Below are 19171 nucleotides of genomic sequence, written 5' to 3'. Positions count from 1 at the left end.
CAAAGGTTAGGACATTTGTTATCTCCATTCCAAGGTCACTAATCTGTTGTTCTGTTAAGCTACAAGGAAGTAACTGAAGGAGATTATCCTAAGTAAAGATTATGTAGCTTAAGCGTGATTGTTCGTAGTTAAAGTGATTAACTACCCACCTGGCTCTTAGTTAAGGGGTTTTACTGATTTATTCCCTTCCTTAGTCCTGTTAATCCCTAACTCCAGGGAAAAATTCCCATCCGTGGAAACAACCTTTCTCGGAGAGGTGACCCTGGTTAAAACACATAGCGCTAAGAAGGGGAGCAAACATATTAGGAACAGTATGCCATATACGCCAGGTCCTTTGAAACATATGCTGTGCAGATGTTTCTTCCCTGCAGCAACTGTGTCAAGCAGCAAGGATGGACCGGCTTCCGGCACACTCCCATGAAGCAGAATGGGGCCCTAATCAAGGGAATTCCCTTCACCTTCACTACATCTGCTTAAGGGAACAGCACATTCAGATATTTCCAAGTATGAATTTTAAATATCAACTGATTATTAACGTGAGGCCTTAACTCTGGTGCCACCTTTTCATTTTACTACAGAGGAAACAGAAGGAAACGCAGTGACTTAGACAATATCACTGAACTAATTGGTGGTCCATTCCCAATATGCAGCCCTTTCTTCAACATCACGGTTTCTTTTTCCTTTTTCATGGACTCTTCGGAATGCAACATAACAGAATACATCCACAATGCACGTTTTCACCCCTGAGGTTATTCTTATGCAGGCACAAGTATGAGCAAGTTGTGAGAAGCTTCCCTGTGATGGGGAAGATTGAAGGCTGTGGTTTCCTGGGGAGCCTTCCTTGTTGTCTGGCCAGCTCACTGCCGTCTTGGCACAACCTTGGCAGACTCATTTTCCTCATGTTTTCGGGGAGATTGAGTGAAAAATGGAATAAGCTTCATTACCACTCGTTTGCAGTGAGTAAGAAAAGGGAGAGAAAAGCCTGCTCCTCCCTGATTCATCCTTTCCTCTTTTTTTCCTTTCCTGTTGTTGCCACCACATTCCTGATGTCATTCCTGCCATTGTGAGCCGGCAGCTGGCCGGCCCTCCCGGCCTGGAGGAGAGCCTGTAAGTCAGGAGGAGAGGAGGAGCTGTGGAGGTGGGGGGTGGGCAGCTGTGGTCACACAACATCTTGCAGTCGGGCTGGGTCTGTGTGGAGCCCCAGGGATGTTCCCCAGCCCATTCTTCCCAAGAGCCAATGAATAAAATCAGGGGCCTCCCTCCCGAGGTCCGGGAGCCAGGCCCTGGAGTGGAACTTGGGGTGGAAGATGGCCTTCTTTGTCAACTGATTCATTCTCCAGAATTCAACTTGTTCTCCCACTCTGCGGTGTTTGAAAGCACCTTTATCCAGGTACCCACGTGCAGCTCAGAGCCGGCTATGTCCCTTTCCAAAACCTGTCTCCAGCACTCGGTCCAGAAATGCTGTGGCCTTTAAAGCCCTGGGGAGGAGGAAGAAGCCATGCAGCTAGTGATACCGGAGGATCTGGGTCTCAAGTTCCCCTGTTGGTGCCTATAGCAGTATGGAGTTTTCCTCTCTCTCCTCCCCTTCTGGAACTTTCTTTGCACAATTTCCCTTCCAGACCATTAGAAACCTGTGCTGGCTTCTTCTACCCAAGGATGGAAGAATAAAATGTTCGTGCCCCTCAGCTTTTTCTTACTAGTGCATCCTTTCTAAAGTTAGATGATGCAGAGGACTCGAAAAAGGGCAACACAGCGTTCCTAAAGCCAATGAGCTTGTCTGCTTGGGGAGAGCCACAAAAAGGGTGATGCGGGCCATGGCCCAGCCCAGTGTACTGAACACATGTAAGAGTCACAGGGGCACCCAGCCAGCGTGGCTCAGTGGTTGAGCATCGACGTATGAACCAGGGGATCGCGGTACGATTCCCAGTCAGGGAACATGCCCCAGTTGTGGACTCGATCACCAGTGTAGGGCCTGCAGGAGGCACAGGTGCTCCAAGCTTGTCACTAAGTTGAAGTGCTGCTTTCTTTATCTTTTCTCTTTTTAAAAATATTTTTTTATTGATTTCAGACAGAGGGAGTGATAGAGACATCAAAGATGAGAGAGAATGATTAATGAGCTGCCTCCTTCACACCCCCTACTGGGGATCAAGCCCCCAATCCAGGCATGTGACCTTCTGGTGTATGGGTTGGTGCTCAACCACTGAGCCACACTGGCCACGGGCTTTTTTTTTTTTTTTTTTTTTAAGTACTGCTTTCTAGCACCTGTATCCTTCCACTCTTGTCTTCTGCTTCTCTGACCCAAGAACCTGGGGCTGATTTCTAGGTCACTAAGTCCGGGAACTGGATGAATGTCCCTGAAGGGTCGACCACCACCGTGATCCTTGGGGTAACCTCCTCAGTGCCCTCCTTGCCGCTCCCCAACATCCTCCTGATGGCCAACGTCACCTGGCCCCAGGGTCAGTTTTCCACCCGCAACACACCTGGCTGTGCTCCTGTCATCACCCTCCGCAGGTAAGAAAGGCCTCAGGGAGGGCCGGAGAGGGTGGGATGACAGGCGGCACTGTCTTGCAATTGGGCTGTAGAGAAGAAGAAAGGACAGTGTTCTTTAGTGTACAAACTGTGCAGAGCCTCATTCATTCATTTAACAGGTATTACTGCGTATCTATACAGACCAAGCACCGTGTTTGGTGCTGTGGGTAGAGTATCAGTCTGTCTCAGCCTAGTTTTTGAGGATTTTGGCTTTCATTTTGTCAATAAAAATGTAGGAGGGTTTTAAAAAAAATGAGGTGCATGAAAGCCAAATGGGATTAAGAGGTGTTGAGATGGAAAAAATAATACGGGGTGTACAGAAGACATCTACCCTTCCTGCTCTTTCAACAGAGTTAATCAGGATACAGGGCAAAGGAGACCTGGGAATGGAGTCAGAATATCTTAGTCCCAGTTCCTACTTAAGATCTAAGTGGAATAAAATTAAATAAATATTTTTGTAAAAAAAAAAAAAGATCTAAACTTGGGCAGCCCTGGCCAGGTAGCAGTTGGTTAGAACATCATCCTGATATGTCCCCAAGGTTGTAGGTTTGATTCCCAGTCAGGGCACGTACAAGAAGCAACCAATTGCTCTGGCCAATATGACTCAGCTGCCAGAGTGTTGGCCCGGGAAGAGGGTCTCGAGTTTGAATCTCTGGGTTGCATATGAGGGAGGCAACCAATCAATGTGTCTCTCTCACATCAATGTTTCTCTTTCTCTCTCCCTCTCTCTCACTTCCTCTTTCCCTTCCAATCTCTGGAAATCAATGGAAAAAATACCCTCTGGTGAGGATTAACCAAAAAAAAAAAAGGCAACCAATGGCATACATAAATAAGTAGAACAACAAACTGATGTTTCTCCTTTCCTCTCTCTCTCTCTCTCTCTCTCTCTCTCTCTCTCTCTCTCAATCAATAAATTTTAAAAATATCTAAATATCCTGGGCAAATCACTTGGCTTCTTTCTCTAAGTCTCAGATTCAAAAAAAATCTGTAAAATGGAATTAATAATACTTACCTTTTCTTCATCAAGGGTTGTTGTGAGGATTAGAAGAGGTAGTCTACATCAGTTATCAGTCTTTGTTATTGATGTGGGCAGATTCTTTAATAACTAAGGCCCTGGACATCAGAGAAGAGCCAGGCTTTGTCATCATCCCACTCTCATCCACCAGCCCTCTCCCTTGTGCATTCCCCACGCAGGGGCGGGAGCCCAGGGAGGCTGAGCCAAGCTCTCGGTAGGCACCAGCATGACGGATTCAAATCCTGGGCTCCTGCACTATGGCAATTTCCTGCTTGTGTCCAGGATTCTCCCCCTGAAGTTTGTGGAGCTACAAATCTGTGACCGGCTCCAGCGCATCCTGCGGATTAGGACAGTGACTGAGAAGATCTACTACATGAAGCTCCACGAAAAACACCCAGAGACCGTGTTTCAGTTCTGGATCCGCTTGGTGAAAATTCTGCAGAAAGGTCTGTCCATCACCACCAAAGACCCGAGAATCCAGTTCACTCACTGCCTGGTGCCCAAGAGGCCCTGCAGCTCCACTGAAACAACAGTAAGTGGGGCCCTGCCACCAAGCTCTCTCGGGAAGGGAGGAGGGGGACTGGAGGCTACTGCCTCCCCTTGGAGGGTGATGAATATTACAGTCTAGTGTCCTGGGGGAACCAGAAGACCATTTTCAAGGGTCAGTGATATGCACACACCAATTACAGCACATTAATTTAGTTTTTCTAAGAAAGAGCTATAAGGTACTTAACTCAAAAGTGTTTTCAGTGTTTTTGTTCATTTTTTTCAGTAACCTAAAGGAATAATGCTCACTTAAGAAAATTACAGAAAAATCATTCCTGTTTTTCTTCACAACCCGCCCCCCCCAATCAATCACTTGGAACATTTGGCATATTTCCTTCTAGTCTTTCATTTTTTTTTAATTATTTTTTTATATATATTTTATTGATTTTTTACAGAGAAGAAGGGAGAGGGACAGAGAGTTAGAAACATCGATGAGAGAGATCGATCAGCTGCCTCCCGCACGCCCCCCACTGGGGACGTGCCCGCAACCAGGGTACATGCCCTTGACCGGAATCGAACCCGGGACCCCCAGAGTCCGCAGGCCGACGCTCTATCCACTGAGCCAAACCGGTTCGGCTAGTCTTTCATTTTAAATTAAATTTTAATTCATGTATTTGAGGACATTAAATATATATATATATATATATATATATATATATATATTTGGATGTTGCTTTTATTCAACTTAGATTATATCATAAACATCTTTTTCCATTGAATTTTTTTCAATTATAGATAACATTTTTTAATCTTTAATTTCTTTATTGGTTAAGGTATTACAAATGTGTCCTCATCTCATCATTAACCCCCAACCTCCCCCCCCCCATAGATAACATTTAATATTGTATTAGTTTCAGGTGTACAGTGTAGTGGTTAGACATTTATATAACTTATGAAGTGCTCCCCCTGATAAGTCTGGCACCTACCTGGCGCCACACATACTTATTATAATATTATTGAATATATTTTCTGTGCTGTGCTTTACATCCTCGTGACTATTTTGTAACTGCCAATTTGTACTTCACCATTTCACCCAGTCCCTTAACCCCCCTCCCATCTGGCAGCCATCAGTTTGTTCTCTGTGTCTGTGAGTTTGTTTCTGTTTTGGTTGTTTGTTTATATTGTTTTTTAGATTCCGTATATAAATGACATCATATGGTATTTGTCTTTCTCTCTCTCACTTATTTCACTTAGCATAATACCCTCTAGGACAGCGGTTCTCAACCTGTGGGTCGCGACCATCAGAAAACACATATAGCATATCAGATATTTACATTACAATTCATAACAGTAGCAAAATTACAGTTATGAAGTAGCAACGAAAATAATTTTATGGTTGGGGGTCACCACAACATGAGGAGCTATATTAAAGGGTCGCGGCATTAGGAAGGTTGAGAACCACTGCTCTAGGACCATCCATGCTGTAGCAAATGGTAAAATTCATTCTTTTTATGGCCAAGTAATATTTCATTTCATACATGCACCACATCTTCTTTATCCAATCATCTAATTATGAACACGTAGGTTGTTTCCATAGCTTGGCTATTGCATCTATGAAATGTCGGTCCTTTGTCTCTTGTTATAGTCTTTTAAAAAATATATGTTTTTATTGGTTTCAGAAAGGAAGGGAGAGGCAGAGAGATAGAAACATCAATGATGAGAGAGAATGATTGATTGGCTGCCTCCTGCATGCCCCACACTGCTACCAGCCTGCAACCCGGGCATATGCCCTGATGGGGATTCGAACTGCGACCTCCTGGTTCATAAGTTGATGCTCAACCACTGAGCCACGCCAGCTGGGCATAGTTTTTTGTTATTGTTTTTTTTGTTTTTGTTTTTTTGGGGTTTTTTTAAAACAGAATATGATTATATTTAATGCACAAGTTTGATACAACCAAAAAGTAAAACAGCAGAGTAAAATAGTAACAAAAAACATGGTATATCATTTGCAATGCTTGAGAAATGGTTAACATCTTTAGTTATAAACAAGCTCTTAAAATCCAGTGACACTATAATAACGCAAGGAAGCTGGAAAAATGAAATGAAAAAGTACAAGTGATGATTAAGCAGTGAGCATATATGATTTTGCGGAGCAGTGATGAAGAATAAATTTTCTGCAGTGTCAGTGAGCAGAATAAAGACAATGACACCTAATAGTCTACAGCTTTGAACAGTGTTGTGCAGTTTGAAGTCTCAAACAGGGGGAGGCAGAATAAAGAGAAGGACCGAGATTAGAATGAGGGAAAAGCTAACTTCTGAGTCTATATATAAATTGAGTATTTTTAGCCAGAGTAATTCCAATTCGTTGGAATTTTTTTCAACAAGATAGTTTTTGTTTTAAAGTCTATTTTGTCTGATATATTGCTACCACAGATATTTTTTTCCATTTTCATGAAATATCTTTTTCTATCTCTTTATTTTCAGTCTGTGTGTGTCTTCGATCTGAAGTGGGTCTCTTGTAGATAGCATATGTATAGATCTTGTTTTCTTCTCCACCCTATGTCTTTTGACTGGAGCATTCAATCCATTTACATTTAAAGTAACTGTTGATAGGTATGTAGTTATTGCCATTTTATTATTCACGTGGGTGGGGTTTTTTGTTTGTTTGTTTTTTGGTTTATTTTTTTCTTCTTCTTAAAGAAGTCCCTTTAACATTTCTTGGAATACTGATTTGGTGGTGATTAACTCCTTTAGCTTTTTCTTGTCTAAGAGCCATTTCTTTTAAAAGCTCTTTGTAGCCCTAGCTGGGTAGCTCAGTTGGTTAGAGCATGGTCCTGAAGCAACAAGGTTGTGTGTTCAATCTCTGCTTAGGACACAAAGAAACAACCAACTAATGCATAAATAAGTGGAACAACAAATCAATGTGTTTTTTCTCTCTCTCGCTCCCTTCCTCTCTCTCTAAAATCAATAAATAAATTTTAAAAGCTCTTCTTATACATCACTTTGATAATTTCATACTCTTCAGTTATATGAATGAATTAAAATTTACTTCATTCCCCTAAAATCAGATATTTGTTGATTTATTTAATTTAAAATATGTTTCTATTGATATTAGAGAGAGAGGAAGGGAGAGGGTGAGAGAGAGAGAAACATTGATGAGAGAGAGAAACATTGATTGGCTGCCTCATGCACGCCTCCTACTGGGGATCAAGCCTGCAACCGGGGCATGTGTCCTGACCTGGAATTGAACCGGTGATCTCTTGGTTCCTGAGTCAATGCTCAACCACTGAGCCACTCTGTTCGGGCTAAAATCTGATATTTAGAGTTGTTTCTAACTTTTCATCGGGGGTGGAGAACCTTCTTTCTGCCAAGGGCCATTTGGATATTTATAGCATCATTCGAGGGCCATACAAAATTATCAACTTAAACATTAGCCTGCTATATTTGGTCAAACATTTAATTAATTCACCCCTAATGCCTTGGCAGGGCCAGACCAAATGATTTCAAGGGCCTTATATGGCTCATGGGCCATACATTCTCTACCCCTGTATGGTAACACAGGCATTTATAGGTATTGTCCACAGTTTTTATTGTTTTCTCAGAATAGATGTTTAGGAGCAGAATTCAAGGGGAGGGTGGGAACAAGTGAGGAGAGGTCAGTGGGGGAAAGGGGATTCATATGTAATACTTTAAACAATAAAGAATCTAAAAATAAAAAAAGACTAAAAAAAGAAGTAGAATTCCAAGGGTATGAACATTTTTAAGGTTTTTGATACATATTGCCAGATTATTTCCAGAAAATTCATACTGAATTATACTCTCACTAATAATATAAGAGTTCTGTATCACTGTGTTCTTACCACAATTGAGAATTAAAAAATTTTTCTAATAATTATAGGTTAAAGTAACACGTGTTTGAACATTATTATTATTATTATTATTATTATTATTATTATTATTTTATGTACTGTCTGGTTTGTTCTTTGGCCATTTTCCTATTGGCATCCTTGTGTTTTTCTAAATTGATTTGCAAACGAAAGCTTTTTATACATCAAGAATTTTAACCCTTTAGTCACAAGTTTTTGCAATACCTTCCCCCAAGGATTTGTTTTCCCTTTTAGTTTATTTAAGGCCCCCGCTCCACGCCTCCCACCCCCCCACCCCCACCCCTCAACATGCAGGCGGCTTTCTCGGGACCTGGTTAGGGTAGAAGCACAGGAAAGAAAGGCCTAAAACCTTCAGATTTCCGGCTCCTAAACACTTTAGGTACGCCATCACCGACTTCAAAAGTCAGCTTTTATAGTTCTACGGCTCTAGTTCTTAATGTTCATATCTGGTGCTCTGGGCAGAGTGGCCACAGCTGCCCATCAGAGAAAGGAGGTGGTCCTGCATGGGGCCTCATTGCTTTTGTCTGGTGATTCTGGGGCTTAATATTTAAGGAACCGGTTCCCAGGACTCGCTGGAGTTCCTTCAAGGTTCTGGCCGGAGGAGACCAAGAACGGTGAGGGGGAGGCCTGATCCTCTCACTGTAAATTTCTCCATCCAGCCTGAAAGCAGCTGCCTGTCATCCTCCCAGCCCAGCGAAAACTTCTTGCTGAGGAAAGCCGAGCAGACTAGCGACATTTTCTCACACTTCCCAGGAAGAGTCCATCTCACAGAAGACAGGTGGGTCGTCCATGCAGGCAGCTCAGCACCCTCCCCACAGCACAGGGCCATGGGCGGGGCCAGTGACACTCTCTGCCAATCTATCCCAGCCCTTTTATTTTTCCTCTAGAGAGTCATGCGTGTGGCTTTCCCCTTCATGGCATTGTACGCCTGTCCTTGAAAACAGGGCCTGTGGCTGATGGAGCTGAATATTGTAGGCAAACCCCAGTGCTTTCTTTTTTAATATTTTTTAAATTAATTTCAGAGAAAAAGGGAGGAGAGAGAGAGAGAGAGAGATAGAAACATCAATGATGAGAACCATTGATGGGCTGCCTTCTGCACACCGCTTACTGGGGATCGATTGCCCTTGATGGGAATCGAACTCAGGACCCTTCAGTCCACAGGCTGATGCTCTATCCACTGAGCAAAACTGGCTAGGGCAAATCCCAGTGTTTTCATATGGAAGGTGCTCAGTAGAGGAATGAGGGTAAGCTAATAAAGCAAGTTTACGGAGTTGGATATCGACCGTCTACATTCCCAACTCAAAAGGGTCCCTTGGATAAAGCAATCCTGAGTTCTCTCTGCCTTATCTATCCCTTCTGTGAAATGGAAGAGACAGTAACCCAGAGGGGAGACCACGGCTGGCTCACAAGTTTTACTAAATTACTAAGTAAGTGTAGTAGGTTCTTTCTGTAATGAGTGATAGAAACCCAAAGCAAGACTGCACAGCCAGTATGTTGAACAAGTTCAACTTTTGAGTATCATCTAAATGCAAATTTATTTTTGTCTTCCTTTATAATTTTTTTTTAGTGGGCGACATTTTCCTCTTTCCTGAGTAAACGCTGGTTCTCTGGGCAGGCCCCATAGCATGGGGACTCCCTCTTAGGATACGAAAGGGCCTTTGGTCCCTTTAAATAGCAAAAGCAGCATCGATTCTGAAATTAAAAAGTCCAGTGCCTAAAAACTATCAAAACTCTGAACTGATTACATCTCTCTTCCCTCAGCCTGGTCCCCTGTTAAGATGGCCCCTCAGAGTCGCTCCTTTTCTCCTTCTGTTTCCTAATTTTTTTTTTAATTTTTTTTAAATATATTTTATTGATTTTTCACAGAGAGGAAGGGAGAGAGATAGAGAGTTAGAAACATCGATGAGAGAGAAACATCGATCAGCTGCCTCCCTCACATCTCCCACTGGGGATGTGCCCGCAACCCAGGTACATGCCCTTGACCGGAATCGAACCTGGGACCCTTCAGTCCGCAGGCCGACGCTCTATCCACTGAGCCAAACCGGTTTTGGCTCTGTTTCCTAATTTTAAGCTGACTTTTTCTCTTAGGCACTTTCTTGGGCTCTTTGAAGTCCCCTACCTGGCTCCCCTGACTGCGACTCTGGTGATGCTCTGAGACCTTCCTTTCGCCTGGCCACTGCCCCTCTCTGGCACTGGCTCTGCAGGGGCCTGTGCTACCCAGGAACTAGCGGTCAGAGTCCCTCACCCCTTAAGGGACTCTGTTTGGGTAGGGTTTACAATGGCTCCAGGCTGGTGTTCTCTCTCTCTCTCTCTCTCTCTCTCTCTCTCTCTCTCTCTCTCTCTCTCTCTCTCTCTCTCTCTCTCTCTCTCCTGCTGTCTGCATCTGGTCCTCAATAATATCCTCCCAGAATTTGACTGGCCATTGGAGAGGAGGACGGTGCCTCTAGGGACACAGAAGCAACTTCACTTCACCACCAAAGAAACCCATTCTCCCATCTCTCCCACCCTCCATGTTTTGTGCCCCCATCTCTACTGGGTCTCCCGGCCCCCAAAGGGTCACAGCAGAAGGTCCCAGGCAGTCCCTCTCTTTCATCTTGAGGGGCAAGAGGCAGCAGCTCATACAAAGGACTCTCCGTGCATCCTTTCTCTGAATGCTTTCCTGACTCACTCTGGGTGTAGTGTAGGCCTTGCTCACTCAATTCTCCCGGGTCGCAGTCTGCCTTTATCTGTACTTTCCAGACCTTCTTCCTTTTTTTCTTTCTAATTTCAAGACGGTTTTCTTGAATTGTAAACCTTTCTTCTTTGAGTACTCTTATTATTTGTATGTTGGATTTGTATGTTGGATTATCTTTGTCTAATATATATATATCCCCTTTTCTTTCTTTTTTATTCTTTAAACTCCTCCCTACCCCTCTATTTCTCTTAAGGCATTATGTGCTTTGCTTGTTTGCTCTTGTGTTCTTTTATAAGTTTTCTCTCTTGGCCGCCACTAGCATGGCTAGAGAGTGGACGAGTCCTGGGTAGGGGCGGCTGGGGATTGGGAAAAGGAAAAAAAAGAGACAGACACAAAGACTTTAAGTAAAGCTGAGGCCAGGTGGGACGCTGTCCTCAGATGGAGAGACAGTGACCCAGAGCTGGTGCAGTGAGTTTATTATATACAGCATGATACCAGGAAGTTTTACTAGAGTTTAAGACAAAGGAAATTATGTGAAATCATGGTTAAAGATCAAGCTGTAATTCTTTATTCTTGTGGCTTCTTTGTAATTGTCACTCCTGGCTTAGCCTGGATAATTGTGTCTGTTCCTGCTGAACTTAGATAATGAAACCCACCCCCTGGCACCTGAGCTAAAGGTCAGGTTGACAACATACCTGCCTCTGGCAAGGTATGTTTCCAGGTCGTGGCTCTGCCTACGCCACTGGATTCAGCCAACAATCAGCTCATGCGCCTTCCCAGGCGCTCCTACATTCTTTCTTGCTTTGTTTTGGAAATAATGGTTCTTTCTTTTAAAATGTCTAATTGTTTTCTCAGTTTTATCACCACATTTATCAATATTTTAATATCTGACTTATGTTGTTCTTTTATGTAGTCTATCATTTTCTTAATTTCTTTTAGCTCATTTTGAAATGCTAGGTTGCAGTTTGCATTTATTTTGCGCTACATCTTTTTTTGTTGTTGTTAATCCTCATTGGACCCATGACTTTATTTTATTTATTTATTTATTTTTAAAGAATGCAAAAATTATTTTATTAATAAAATATATAATCCAAAATTGACATTGTAGTCATGAATACTCAAATACTAGTTTCAGAAAAAAATTATGCAAACATGTAAAAAATATAAGAAAACAATAATATTGTATCAAACACGTTTAACACATTGCACATAATTTTGCATCCATTGATTTTAGAGAGAGTGGAAGAGAGAGGGAGAGACATAGAGAAACATCAATGTGAGAGAGACACAGTGATTGGTTGCTTCTTGCACACGCCCCCACCAAGACCTGGGATCGAGCCAGCAACTGAGGTACATGCCTTGACCAGAACTGAACCCAGGATCCTTCAGTCCAAGGGCCAATGCTCTAACCACTGAGCTAAACCTGCTAGGACATGCAGCACATCTTTTTAGTGTGCTTTTATTGTCTTCAAGGATTTATTATACTTTTTTATTTTTTTTTATTTTTTTTAAAATATATTTTATTGATTTTTTACAGAGAGGAAGGGAGAGAGATAGAGAGTTAGAAACATCGATGAGAGAGAAACATCAATCAGCTGCCTCCTGCACATCTCCCACTGGGGATATGCCTGCAACCCAGGTATATGCCCTTGACCGGAATCGAACCTGGGACCTTTCAGTCCGCAGGCTGACGCTCTAGCCACTGAGCCAAACCGGTTTCGACGATTTATTATACTTTGCATCTTTTCTTATATGATTTTGTGTGGGTTTTGGTTATGATCCTTTTCTGATGCGATTTATTTTTTATGTGAAATGGTTTTTCTCAACCTCTGAGAATGATAGCTGGGTCAGGGTGGCTTTCTGGCTGTGGCTCGAGTGCTTCCTCTTGTGTCATTTTTGTGAAGCATTATTGACCTTTGGGGACTGTGTTCCTCTCTTATCTTTAACTGATCCTGCCCTTTCCTTTGGCTCTACTGTTCCCGTTCTACTCCATTTGTATTCCATTTCCGTTGGTTTCCCTACTATGAGGCTGTGCCCTGCCAGGGAGAGTATTCTGATGGTTCTGAGAGTTGGTAAGGCGCATCCTGCTTCCGCCCCTTGAGGTTTTACCGTGAAGGGCTCCCGTTTCTACTTCCAATTTTCTTCTTCTCTAATTCGCCTGCTGCACTTTCCACTGAGAGTCTGGGGCGACTTAGGGGCTCTCCTGTTTTCAAACCCGTCAGATGCCTCATTGCCTCTCTGCTTCCTCTCACACAGACCCCGAAGTCATGTGGGTCTTGGAGCTTCTGTAGCTGTCATTTTCTTCGTGAGTTTATCTCAAACAGGCCATTATCTGTGGGACTCATGTTGCTGAATTGGGAATGGGGGGAGAACCATTGTAAGCTTGCTTCTGCCAGGCACCTCAGAGACCTTACTGACTCGGGAGACATTTTTTATGTTAGTTTCTCAGCTTGGGAGTTGTTGGACCATGTGTCAGGCTGCAAACCAGCACGAAGACAGGCCCAAAGATAAGAATTTTCAGAAGAGGCTTCTTTTTGACCCGGAATCCAGATTGATATAGATAAGTTTACGGCACTGGATGGGTTTCTTTCTGGTGTACCCTTTTGCTGAGAAGGTGCTTTGAAGGTCCTGGATTTATGCCGATACCTCAGTAAACTCCCCGACCTGGCTAGGGCCCAGGATTTATCTCCTGTGTCACCACGCCCTGGTTACCAGGTCTGGCAAGTCCCGCAGGCAGCCCTAGCTTCAGCTCACATTGGACTGGTCTATAATTTTTGTCCCTTAGGATTTTTCTTTACTTTTTTGTGCGTTCAACAATGCATTTAAAATTATGTTAACTATATTTTATCTACATTTCTAGGTGTTTTGTGGCAAAGAGGAGGGTTTTTTTTAGATTATCCAACCACATTGCCAGTCGCTAGCAAAGTAACTCTAAAATTATTTTCACTTAAAAAAGCAAAACCTTGCTCTAGCTGGTTTGGCTCAGTGGATAGAGCGTCAGCCTGAGGACTGAAGGGTCCCAGGTTTGATTCCAGTCCAGGGCACATGATTGGGTTGTGGGCTTGATCCCCATTAGGGGACGTGCAGGAGGCAGCCAATCAATGATTCTCTCTCATCATTGCTGTTTCTATCTCTTTCCTTCTCCCTTCCTCTCTGAAATCAATAAAGATATATTTTTAAAAAAACACACAAAACAAAAAAACCTCACTGCATTTATCTCTGAATAGTTAGTGTGGGGGACTTTTATTTTGTTTTGGTGCTTTGTTATAGTTTTTATTTTTTTCATTTAATATAAGTATGCATTGCCTTTGGAATCAAAATTTTAACCACACCGTGTGTTTTTCTAGACACACGAAGTGGTTGTGATTTTTAAAAATATATATTTGTATTGATTTCAGAGAGGAAGGGAGAGGGAGAGAGAGATAGAAACATCCATGATGAGAGAGAATCATTGACCAGCTGACTCCTGCACGCCCCACACTGGGGATAGAGCCTGCAACCCGGGCATATGGCCTGACCGGGAATCGAACCGTGACCTCCTGGTCCATAGGTCGATGCTCAACCACTGAGCCATGCCTGCCTGCCGGTTGTGAGTTTTTTCAGTTGTCAGTGTTTTGGAGAACTGTCTGAGGTTTTCTTTGCACTGATGCTGACTCCAGGCAGGTTATAGTGGGCGCCAGGCAGATCCCGGTAGGCTCCGGTTTTGCCTTTGAATCGCAACACATTAGGTGCTCAACACATCCAAGCAGCGCCAAAGGCTTGGAGGGGTGTCTGTTCCACTTCAGCAGAGCAGCCTTAGCGCCAGCCTCCCTCCTGCTTGGCTTTTCCTCCACTCAAGTCCTTCTTAGCCACATCATCCCATCTCTATGTGTTTTCACTGCCCATCATTTCCATAGTCACACCTGTATTCAAGCCGCTCATGCTGGGAAAACATAACTAAAAAGCAGTTTTTATAATTAAAATCTTAACAATGTTTTCTTTTTCTTCTATTGTTTTCAATGGCCCCAAAATTCCTGGGTTCCAACAGAAAACAGGCCACTGAAATCAAGGATTCCAAGAGCTGCAGGAAGACACCCTTGCCGGTGGCATCTTCAGCCAATGTGATTGTACCTATGAGAGCCATTTTGAGCCACAGCCTCTGGGAACAAGAGAACCCAGACGAGTGCTTACCACAGGCTCCTGTAGCCAGTTCCCTAGGAGAGAACTTACTGGGACCCTGACACCCGCCCAAACGGGTGATCTTCCTGGCTTTAGTCGGCGCACTGGCTACGTCCTCCCATCAGGCTGTCTTCCCACCGTGGGCCAATGACCATGGGAGAAGTAAGATGGTGTTTAAAACAAGGTGCTCCTATACTTCCACCAATAAACCTCCAAGTGGGCCCCTAATTGTTGTGGGTTGTGCTATGGCTGGGGTCAGGTGGGGGAGGTGGGGGGATGGTGTTGCAGGGAAGGACTGATTGGGAGCAGGAGCTCACTCTGGGAAAATAAGTGGGGAAAAGTTCCTTCTGCTCAATTAAAATCCCACAGCAGTCGAGCAAAGTCAAGAAAGCCAGTCCAGAGGAAATGGCCAGGCGAGATATCCAACATTCTCTTTCAAAGGGAGAGGGGACAACAGGCAGGGCTGCTCCAAGTCCAAAGTGAAAGAAACCCTCAGCCCTGGCCCATGTTGCTAAGTGGTTAGAGCATCGAAGGGTTGCAGGGGTTTTGTTTTAATCCTCACATGAGGATATTTTTCCATTGATTTTTAGAGAGAGTGGAAGAGAGAAAGAGAAATATCCATATGAGAGAAACACATTGATTAGTTGTCTCCTGCATGCACCCCCACCAGGACCCAGGCTAGGGTGGAGCCTGCAACTGAGGTATGCGCCCTTGACTTGAATCGAACCCGGGACCCTCTGGTCCATAGTTGGACGCTCTATCCACTGAGCCAAACTGGCTAGGGCGATTGCAGGTTTGATTCCTGGTCAAGGGCATGTACCTGGGCTTCGTGTTTGCTCCCCGCTCCTGGTCAGGCGCACAGTAAGCAACCAATGTCTCTCACATCGATGTTTTTCTCTCTCTTCCCTCTCTCCCTTCCACTCTCTTTGAAAAACAGTGTAAAAATTATCCTCAGGTGAGGATTAACAAAAAAAAGAAAGAAAGAAAGAAAGGAAAGAAATCCTCAGAATGATGGCGGCCAACTGGGAAATACCTTTGTGTTGCTCCAATCACTTAAGCAAGAAATTGAGTTTTTACTGCCCCACTGTAAAGCTATGAAGGCTTACCCTGGGCCATGCAAACTTCGGTTGCTAAGGAAGACATGGCTTCAGGTAAGGAAGATGGTGACCACCCATCTCTGGGAGTCCTGGTGGCAAACTGGAAAACACAGTGTCGGTGCACATCAGGGATAGGGCAGGGGCTTGGGCCAACCTCTAGACCAGTGATGGTGAACCTTTTGAGCTCGGCGTGTCAGCATTTTGAAAAACCCTAACTGAACTCTGGTGCCGTGTCACATATAGAAATTTTTTTGGTATTTGCAACCATAGTAAAACAAAGACTTATATTTTTGATATTTATCTTATATATTTAAATGCCATTTAACAAAGAAAATTCAACCAAAAAAATGAGTTCGCGTGTCACCTCTGACACGTGTGTCATAGGTTCGCCATCACTGCTCTAGACAAACAGGGAATATTTACCCGAAAAATACTACCACAACATTGAGCATGCATTTATAAAGTTCCTACTAGGTACCAGACACTGCACTGGATGCCTGGTATAGTAGAGAGAACAAGACAGATGGACAAGTGTCCTGCCGTTAGGGAGTGTAGGGGAGAGATATCAAGCTCTAGTTTGGAGACACAGGAAGGCCATGAAGGTTGACATTAAGGTTGAGCCATTCGGCCTGCAGATGAAGGCGGACTTGCTTTGCTACGGTTCACACTACAGGGAAGAGAGTGATGGAGGGAGAAGGAACATGACTGCCCTCCCCTGTGCATCCTCAGTTGGGCTGAGTAGTACATCCTGGCTAGATTGGGTCAGAAAAAACACTGGGGCTGAGAGAATGCCTAATGTGTGTGGGTTTCTGCCTGCTTCTAATAAAAATAAAAACAAAACAAAAAATTGTTTGCATGTTACAGTCAAATAAACTGTGCATTGTTGGTGCTGGTGAGAGACACCAGAAGCTGAACTTAGAAGAGGCTAATGGTTTCCAGGGGGGTTTGGCCAGTGACATGCCCAGACAGGAGGTCAGAGGGAGAGGGAAACATGGGACCCAGACTATTATTCCCTCCCTTGTAGTCAGTCGCATGAGGCTGGCTGTGGACCTTAACAGAAGAAAACTGCTCCTCTTGAGGTAACCTCTTCCAGTCAACTCTCTTTCCTAGTTCCACTAACCATGCCCTTCTGTTGTCCTTCAGGGTCCTAGCCTGCATCTTGGGGAGCCAAGGGATTCACTAACAACCTTTCAGCACCACCAGTAAGGATCCTGTCAGGTCCCTTTAGCCAGAATCCCCCTGACCCCTGATGTTTCCTCTTAGTCATTTTCCATCCACTGCCCCCCACTTGGCTCCTTAGCTAGAAATTCCCACTTGTCCATGCTGTGATTGGAGTTGAGCCCAATCTCTCTCCCTTAGTGCAAAGTTTCACCACATCTATATCTATGGTGACAATGAAGCCTTCCTTACTGTGCTTAAAAAAAAAAAAAAATTCCACAAGGGGCCAATGTTGAGAAATCCAAGACTATGGTTTCAAAAGAGGGAAACAACCACAGGGGGTGGTAAAGCTTCATAAAACGAGCTTGAAAATGAACACTTAGAAATATTAAGACTAAGGCCATTTACAGAAGATATAACTTGAAACAACCAGACTTACTAGTATAACAGTCTAGGGATATTCTGAGAGGGGGCAATTCTGGTTTTTACTCTATCTCTGATTCCTGCCTGACTTAGGATAAATCAATTAATTTCCCCATTGAGATATGGATTTTAAATTAAAACATCATTTAAGCCCTAGCGTTGGCCTATGGACTGAAGGGTCCTGGGTTCAACTACGGTCAAGGGCACATGCCCAGGTTGTGGGCTCAATCCCCAGTAGGGGGCATGCAGGAAACAGCCAATCAGTGATTCTCTCTCATCATTGATGTTTCTATCTCTCCCTCTCCCTTCCTCTCTGAAATCAATAAAAATATATTTAAAAACAAATGAAAAAAATCACTTAAATTTTAATTATCCCCAAACAAAACACTGTTTTTGAATGTTAATTGTTGCAATCATAACTGCATCCCTCCCCTCACTGCCATTAAAGGGCCATAACTAGATGCAAGAAGAATGTGGCCACTAGTAGTAATGGACTGGCACACACCCATACTCAGGACATGCCATTTGTAAATGCTTTGCATTTTAAAAAGTGTCTTCACGACTACAATCTAATGTGATTCTCATAATTGTGTGAGATAGCTGCTATTATGAACTACTAGAGGCCCGGTGCACGAAATCATGCACAGGTGGGGCCCGGACAGCCTGCCCTGATGGGGGCTGATCGGGCCAGGCCGAAAGAGAGGAGGGGACACAGGAAGTTGACTGGCCAGCCCTGCCACCCCTCAGGGTGTTGGGGGCCAATTGGGGTCTGGCCAGAGGGAGGGGCTGAGGGAGATTGGCTGGCTGGCCCACTCCTGATCCAGCTGGGGGTGGCTGGGGAGAGGGGCTGCCCCCTGATCAGGCTGGTTGGCTGGCCGCAGTGCGCGTCATAGTGACCAGTTGTTCTGGTCGTTCTGATCGTTCAGGAGTTCTGGTTGCTTGGCTTTTATATATATAAATACTTCTGTGGACCCTGAGAAAGAAAATACCTACTAAAAAGGGCTCCTGGTGGCTAAAATTAAAGACAACAACAGTAACTCAGAGCCTAGCAGCCACTGCTACACAGAGGCCTCTTATGGAAACTGCAATTCAGGGAGAAGCCTATATTGAATTGCCTGCCTGCACTGTTCCTGGCATCTGAGTCAGCCCTTATATATACATATTATTTTTTAATCCTCACCCAAGGATATGTTTTTATTGATTTTTTTTGTTTGTTTTGTTTTTTTTTTTTTTTTTTTGTTTTTTTTAGAGAGAGGTAAGGAGAAAGGAACATTGATGTGAGAAACATTTATCTGTTGCCTCCCAAAACCTGACCAGGGATTGAACCCAAAACCTAAGCATGTGCCCTGACCGGGAATCAAACCAGCAACCTTTTTCTGGTGTAGGTGACCATGTTCTAACCAACTGCGCCATCTGGCCAGGGCGTGAGCCAGCCATTGTAAAGGAGTTCTTGGAATCCTATTTCAACCAATAGGACTGAGGCTTTCCCCATCCAGTTGGAGCTGCACAGCTATATCCCATCAACATTTCCACCAACCAATCAGGGCAGCTCCATTCTGACCAATTAGGATGGTGCCTTTGGACCAATCAAACTGTGAGGATTTGGAATCATCATTTGCATGAGGACAGACCAATCAGGGATCAGAGGCGGGGACTTCTGTCTGTGTAAGTCAGCTCCCTTCTGACTCTGAAAATGCACCTAAGACTGCGGATCCTAACAGGAGCTGCAACACCAAAGATATCT

The 19171-nt window shown here is 43.9% G+C and overlaps 1 protein-coding gene across 1 annotated transcript; it reads left to right on the top strand.

Annotated features, from left to right (window-relative positions):
* Positions 1-1112: 1112 nt before the first annotated feature.
* FAM71F2 (family with sequence similarity 71 member F2) lies at positions 1113-14945 on the top strand. Its single transcript, XM_036327040.1, has 5 exons — positions 1113-1390; positions 2324-2511; positions 3827-4076; positions 8577-8695; positions 14619-14945. Exons 1-5 carry the CDS (start codon positions 1238-1240, stop codon positions 14809-14811), a joined length of 903 nt encoding a protein of 300 aa, XP_036182933.1. The 5' UTR covers positions 1113-1237; the 3' UTR covers positions 14812-14945.
* Positions 14946-19171: the final 4226 nt, after the last annotated feature.

This window comes from Myotis myotis, unplaced genomic scaffold (assembly GCF_014108235.1).
Source record: "Myotis myotis isolate mMyoMyo1 unplaced genomic scaffold, mMyoMyo1.p scaffold_m19_p_11, whole genome shotgun sequence".
NCBI lineage: Eukaryota > Metazoa > Chordata > Mammalia > Chiroptera > Vespertilionidae > Myotis > Myotis myotis.
This window is presented reverse-complemented; position numbering and strand designations above follow the sequence as displayed.